At 36.8% G+C, this 6,933-nt stretch overlaps 1 protein-coding gene across 1 annotated transcript; it reads right to left on the bottom strand.

Moving 5' to 3' along the window:
• Positions 1 to 328: 328 nt before the first annotated feature.
• Positions 329 to 1,218, bottom strand: LOC6648570 (V-type proton ATPase subunit F). Its single transcript, XM_002071290.4, has 3 exons — positions 871 to 1,218; positions 737 to 815; positions 329 to 665 (listed from the first exon to the last, which is right to left on the bottom strand). The coding sequence occupies exons 1-3, from the start codon at positions 1,072 to 1,074 to the stop codon at positions 436 to 438; spliced, it is 513 nt and encodes a 170-aa protein (XP_002071326.1). The 5' UTR covers positions 1,075 to 1,218; the 3' UTR covers positions 329 to 435.
• Positions 1,219 to 6,933: the final 5,715 nt, after the last annotated feature.

Raw genomic sequence — 6,933 nt, 5'->3', positions numbered from 1 at the left:
GACAAAAATTAGATCGATTTCATGTCCTGTATATTCTTCTTGAACTCATGTTGAAAGTCAAGTCTTTATACCTTTTTCCCTTTGGCCATCGATTGTAAGTTGTCTTAAGAGTTCAGTTTTAAACTATTGGGATAAAACTTGGTAGTTAGAGAAAATCATAACAAATCATACTATAAAGCAGGAGAGATCGGATTAAAAGTCTTGTCTTGTCACGAATATGTATCACCCGAAAGAGACAAAGTTATGGTGAAGAGAGAACATAATAAAATGGAAATCTACATTAAAATATAACTAAAGTTCTCTAAAAACAAAAGAAAACTAAAATATATCGGGAAATAGTTTGAATTTATTAGCAATTTTATAATTTTTGTTTTCCGCTTCTATGTTTAAAGCCCAGATACCCAAATAATACTCTGTGGATTCGAATGGCTTGACTCACTGATAAGCTTCACGTTGTTGTTGACGACGCAGTCGATCCTTCTCCTCCAGATAGGGCAAAAGGGAGGTTTTGGTTGGTATTATAATTATCACTGGCAGCATTTGATGACATTTCTCTAGTAGATGATGCAAACGTCTAGCCGTAAAGTAATCCAAAAGTATCACACCGATATTATGGCGTCTATAGAGCATATGAAAGAAATGTTCAATGTCCTCCAAAGGCATATCTATTAATATTGTAAAATATATATGTATGTAAAATGATGGAGTTAAGTTTCTTTTGTTTTGTTCAATTTACCATTTTCTACCATGAGATAATTACGAAACTTTTCACGATGATAACCAATGCCGGCCAATAGAAAACCCAAAACGACTTCCTGCAAATTGGAAAGTGTATTGAGAGTATTTTGTTGTCATTCGTTGCAAACTCACACTATCTGCTATTATGCCAACGCGTATGATATTGGGATCCTCGACATCAACTTGCACCTCATTGCTATAATAGCTGCTGTCGCTGCTATTGCCATCCGAATCTGTGGAATTGCTGTGGTTGGAACGGCGTGGACCACGGTGTGGTCCATGGTGTGCTGGATTCTTGGGATGCTTTGGATCGGCTCCTGATGCCTGGGCACACATTTGATGAGATTCCGGATTTATGTGGGATTTTTCATGTATCTAGGCTTAATAATTTCTGTTTTTTTTTTTTTGTTTTTTTAATTTTTTGCTATTTAAATCTCTGTCAACATGCCCGGAAATTTTACTTTGGTTTTTCTGAATGAAAGGGAATTAGCCTTTTGTGTCAAGTTTTGTTGGCCTATTTATTTTTATATTTATTTCCCTCTCTCTCTCTCTCTCTCTCTCTCTTTCTGTGTGTGTGTACGAGTTTTTAATGAGTTTTCAATAAATAAATATCTTAACCACCCTTACGCATCATGCCTGCCAAAATACAGCCTGAATTTAAGAGCTTAAGTCGTAAGCTTCATCTTTAGAATGCGATGCCAAAATTAGTTTTTTAACCTCCCATCAACTTGAACGCCCTTCATTTGTTCCCCTGAGCCTGTTTCGGCTCTGGAAATGAAAATTCAATTATGTCATAAGTTTATGTACATACATTTACATTTTAGCGAGCGGCATTAGCTCAAATATTTTTAGAAAATCCATTTATTTAGTTAATTGGCCTTGTGTTGTTTTTTTTCTTTTTGCTTGATTAGGTTTTAACTAAAGACAAAATGAAATTCAAACAAATTCGTCTAGAAATAGGTCTCTCATATAAAGTGACACATTTACTTTTCTCTCACATTTTTGGTTTCTTCTGTCTGGCCTTTGACCTCTAACATATGACAATAAATTGCAAACTGGACTCAATGTGTCATGGAGCACTTTTTCTATACTCTATGAAAAATGTTCAAAAGCTTAAAACAAAAAAGGGTTTAAACAAGCTAGAGCAAGGGTATAGAAATGTCTGTAAAACATTTATGAAGTTTTTTTTTTTTTTTTGGTCACGGAACCCTCAAAAAAATAAAAGGAATCCCAAAGAAAACATGTTGCATACTTTAAGGATGGGGCGAATAAAAATTACATCAAGCAAAAGCCTAAAACATGAAAACAAAAATGATTATGTTCAAAAGGAATATTACGTTAACCATAACAAGGGTTGATTAGCCCAGGTCCAGACCTAAGTCTACACCTCACAGATACACACACACACACATAAAGATAGAGATGTGAATGTATGTATGTAAAGTGTAGGTTAAAAGAAATTTTTAGTGGTAAACTTTCGTTTACTACAGAGTTCTTATTGTCATGTAGCTTACGACCTATACACACGCCTAGAAAGAGGAAGAGAGAGAGGGGGAAAGAGAGCAAGAGAGAGAGAGAACAGGGCACAAAGAAAGAGAAAGAGACATATGTAAAGTATGTATATATTGCTTCAGATGGGCCTAAAATTTAAAGAAATTCGCCTAAACATGCTTCCAAGTTGATAAACATAAATTTCTTATAGTCCATGAATTAAAAAATTTAATCACTTTCACGTTTGTAGTTATATTCTGTCATCTTGGCAAAATAATGTAAATATAAAGATTTCATATTCAAATTTCTTTAGAATATTTTCTTTGCTTTTTATTCAACTCATTTTCTTTTCTTATCTGTTGTTGTCGAAGTGTTAATAAAGTGAAATTTTATTGCTAAAACTTCAATGTATTGTGTATGGTTTGTCATTCGAATCCTTTTGCTTCAGTTCAATCTTCATCTTTTGTGAGATGGAAAGTCCTTGCCATTTCATTGCAGAGTTTTGTTTGTAATGAAATTATTTCGCCTTTAGGGCACATACAATCACACATAGAGAGACAGAGAGACAGAGATAGAGAGAGAGAGCGAGAGACACAAGGACATATATTGCACATTATTGAACTGTGTTTGAAATCTTTGCTGGGTCATCTTTCAAGATATGACCATGGGGACCCAAGCCCAGATCCAACTCCGACTGTGAGGAGAGCTTTAATATGAGCGCAAATTGCGTAAGCCGCCAAAAACCATTAATAACTTTTGAACACCTGCACGCATACACAGAGACACAGACACACACACACACCCACACACCCACGCACGCAAAAGGAAGCGAGAAAAGAGAATGAAAGAGTAAGCCAGGAGCGACCATCTGTGTGGACTGGCTTTTAATTATTGATTTCGCCATTGAAGTGATTAATACTTTTGCGAACCGAAATGTTGCCAGGGGACCAAACTACACACACACACACACACACACAGAGATACACACCCACTGAGACTGCGACAGAGAACACCATGGGAGAGAAATGTTGGCGGCGGGAGTCCAAGTAGTCGTAGAGAATTGTTCTTGCCGTTGAGCAAACTCTTCACTCGCCACCTCCCATTTGCCCCTAAAGCGATTGCCATTGATTGTTTTTATTTTTGCCTCATAATTGCATTTTCTTGTTACGCACATCGTGCCCCATTTCAGTGTGTGTGTGTGTGTGCTATGAGTTGTGACTGTGGGCTTGTTGCATGTTCCATGTGAGGCATGTCGAATAAGCAGTGCTGAGGACACTTTTAATGGTTGAAAACAAAATTTGCAAACGGCAACCTTCTTTTAATTTCATTACATCTGTTTCATGGCAATCCAAAGGGAAAAGTTTTTTTTGGTTTTTTTTCGACACCAACTGCCTTTACTTATTTGATTTGCTAGTAGGCAAGGGGTTTGATCAGTTGCGAGGAGGTTGAAAAGGGGGAGGTGCAATCCATCATAGAGAAGCACAAACTACACATACATATAGAAATATGTCTGTTTGTGGGTGTAACGGTAACTTTGCCAAATGTAGTCACAAATTACTTTCCCCCAGACTCCCTCATTTGTGTGTGTGTGTGTGTCACACTTTCACTTTCACTTTTCCATTCTTTTTTTCTCGCTCTCTTTTTTTCTATTTTTTTTTTTGGAGCCAAGCATCAATCTTCCTCCATCATTGTCAGCCACCGATGCCGATGAGAATGACGATGAATATGTGAGAAAGAAGTTAAGGATGAAAATTGTTGATCAAGGATTGGGAATGGGAAACAGAATGGGAATGGGAATGGGAATGGGAATGGGATTGGGAGGTTACCAATATGCAGTCCATCAGCTCTCTCTCGTGTTTTTTTTTTTTGCTCTCATCATTGCCGTGGCAATACAAAATAAATGAAATATCATCATTTTGTTGGCATTTTCATAATTTCGCTCAAACCGAGTAAACCGAAAGTAAATGAGGCGAATGTGTTAAGCAAATAAATAGGCATATGTGCATATGTGTATGTACATGTATATCCCTACCTATGAATGTATGCATGTGTGCTCAATTTGCCACCACAAACAATAAATTAATTAATTTACATTAATATTAATTTGCCACAGGAAGAAAAAAAAAATACAAAAACCTAAATTAATCCAGCCAGAATTTAAGGATTACACAATTTCTCAAACCACATTATCTTTCGCTGCCACTCCCCACTCTCTCTCTCTCTCTCTCTCTCTGTCTGGTCTCTCTCTCTCACTCTCTTTCATTAATTAACTGATATTTTAAATGATATTTATTTCTCATCTACATATAAGTATATCGAAGTTTATCCAGTTAATTGATATATTCTAGCATACTTTTGGGCACTACAAAATTAATGTAAGTCAAAAATAAAATCCAAAAATAAACATAAATTAGTAAACTTAAAGGTAAAAAAAAACCCAAACAACAAAGCGCCTTCATTTTATTAAGACCAATAACTTAAATCTTAAACGATATACAATTCAATTAGTTGCCGAACTTATGCTTTAAAAAACTATCACTAAAATGTGATTCGCATAAAACTAATGTTGGAACTTTATTTCATTTTATTTTTGGATAAGAAATTCGCAAGAAATTAGTATAAGGAAAAAGTCTATCAAACTCACACACACACACACACACACACACAAATTTCTAAGTTCTCAGTTTTCTTCTGCGAAAATTTTAATGAGAATCTTCTGGTTGTGTCTAGTGTATAATTGAATTAAAATGATTTATAAATGAAAGGTATATATAGTATTCATGTAATCGTTAGAGTTTTATGAATTACATAAATAAATTGAAAAACTTTTATGCCACTGTGTCTAAATTTTTGGTCGAAATGGGAAGAGGCACACCCACACCCACACCCACACGCACACACACACACACACACATTCATACATATAAACATTTTACATGTGTATTAAAGAATGAGAAAAAAAATACAACCAACGCAACAAGAGAAAGAACAAACAATTTGATGAAAAACTTTCTCCAGAGTTAGTTTAGAGAAACCACACAGACAAAAAAAAAAAAAAAAAACAGGAAAGAAAATAAAAATAAAGTACACAAAAGTATAAAATGCGAGTAGTTGGAATTATGAATTTTAAATATGCCACAGCTTAGGTAACTTTTTAACAGCCACTAAGAGCAAGTTTTAAAACTGGTAGAATGATGAATGGCAGAAGAAGACGAAGCTTGGTGGAGTGTGTGTACCCTGTACAGTTGGACATATGAATGAAGAACATTTAAACACACACACACACACACACACAGTTGCAACTCAGTTGGTTGTGGGGTCCGGCTAATTGAATAGTTTGCCTCAAGTTCAAGTCAGGCATAAATTTTTACAGCTGCCTCACCTTTTCTGCCTGTGTGCGTTCCGATCCCCTGGCTGTCTACCTCCCGGCTATACTTAGAATTTAGAGCTACGCACAACAACTACAACTGCCTCCCCCCTCCCCTACCCCAAACGTCCCTCTCCTTTCAACAACTTACTCACTTTCTCTTGCTTTCCCTATCTCTCTCTCTCTGTCTTTCTCTCTGTATCTTAGCTCTTCTCTGCTCACCTGATACGAAACATTTTTGTGTATAATTTGAAATTTTGTTTACGCTTGAGCTTTGGGCCATTCGCCATGCAAACAGGAACAACAACAACAACAACTACAACCCCAAACCCCGAAGGGCAACGCCAAGCTAGGGTGTAGTGTGTAGATGATGCTCTGAAAAAAGAATGGATGGAGTGATGAGGAGTGGGGGGGGGGGGTTGGGTAGGGATTGAAGTGGATTGAGAGACAGCACCCAAATCTGCGCTGCGGCGCATTGCGCACGCAAAAGTCCAACTTTCATACATACATAAATATTTCTATCAAATTTCAATTTGTTGAAATTTCCTTCATTCCTACTGAATGTGCGTGCGTGTGTCTATATGTATGGGTATTGGGGTGTGTGTATGTGTGTGTGTGTGTGCGCGTTTTATTTTTATTTTCATTTTGTTGAATTTCATTCAGGGTGAAGGTAGATTTAGATTGAGAGTAAGAGCTGCCACATAATTAAGCCGCGTTTTGAGAAAACTTTTTGTGCCCGAAAGCCCACAAAAGCCAGCCGAAGAGGCTGTCGTAATTAGAAATCTAAAAAACAAACAACAACAACAACGGCAACGAAAATACAAAATAAAAATTATAAAACGCAAAAAAAAAAAAGGAAAGCATACTCGCTGAGCTCTCTGTAAGATTTGCCTGGTTTTTAATTGCCGCATGCCGAAAAGTATGCAGTGAACGAAAAAAATATTTTTATACATAATTAATTACCTCAACCGGATGGGTGGTTGGGCCACCCTGACTGGGCTAGAGATGTTTGGCGAGAACGACGATAGAGGGGCCCTCACTGATGGGCTGACGGTCTGGCTTAAATGGCATTTAAATGTCGGTCGGTTCGTCCGTCTGTCTTCTCTGTCTCTCTGTCCGTCGGTTCATCATTCGTGGTTATACATTATGGGCGTGGCTTTTATTACAAAGTTTCTTCTTTGGTTTGGTTTATTTTGCCATTCCTTTTTTTTTTTCTTTTTTTTCTGGTTTTTTGTTTTTGTACTTTACTTTGAGGGCTTTTACTATGTTTGGGCTATGCGATACTAATTACATTGGCCAAAAAGCGGGCCAACAGCAGCAGCAGCAACAGCAGCCGC

This window comes from Drosophila willistoni, assembly GCF_018902025.1.
Source record: "Drosophila willistoni isolate 14030-0811.24 chromosome XL unlocalized genomic scaffold, UCI_dwil_1.1 Seg141, whole genome shotgun sequence".
In the NCBI taxonomy this organism is placed as follows: domain Eukaryota; kingdom Metazoa; phylum Arthropoda; class Insecta; order Diptera; family Drosophilidae; genus Drosophila; species Drosophila willistoni.
Note: the sequence above shows the minus strand (reverse complement) of the source record. Positions and strands in the feature narration are given on the sequence as shown.

Excerpts from the sequence above, each read along its gene's own strand:
- LOC6648570 (XM_002071290.4), bottom strand. The coding sequence starts at position 1,074 with ATGTGTGCCCAGGCATCAGGAGCCGATCCAAAGCATCCCAAGAATCCA. Across the intron at positions 816-870 it reads TTGGCATAATAGCAGATAGT|GAAGTCGTTTTGGGTTTTCT; the intron begins GTGAGTTTGCAA and ends TCCAATTTGCAG. Across the intron at positions 666-736 it reads TTATCTCATGGTAGAAAATG|ATATGCCTTTGGAGGACATT; the intron begins GTAAATTGAACA and ends CAATATTAATAG.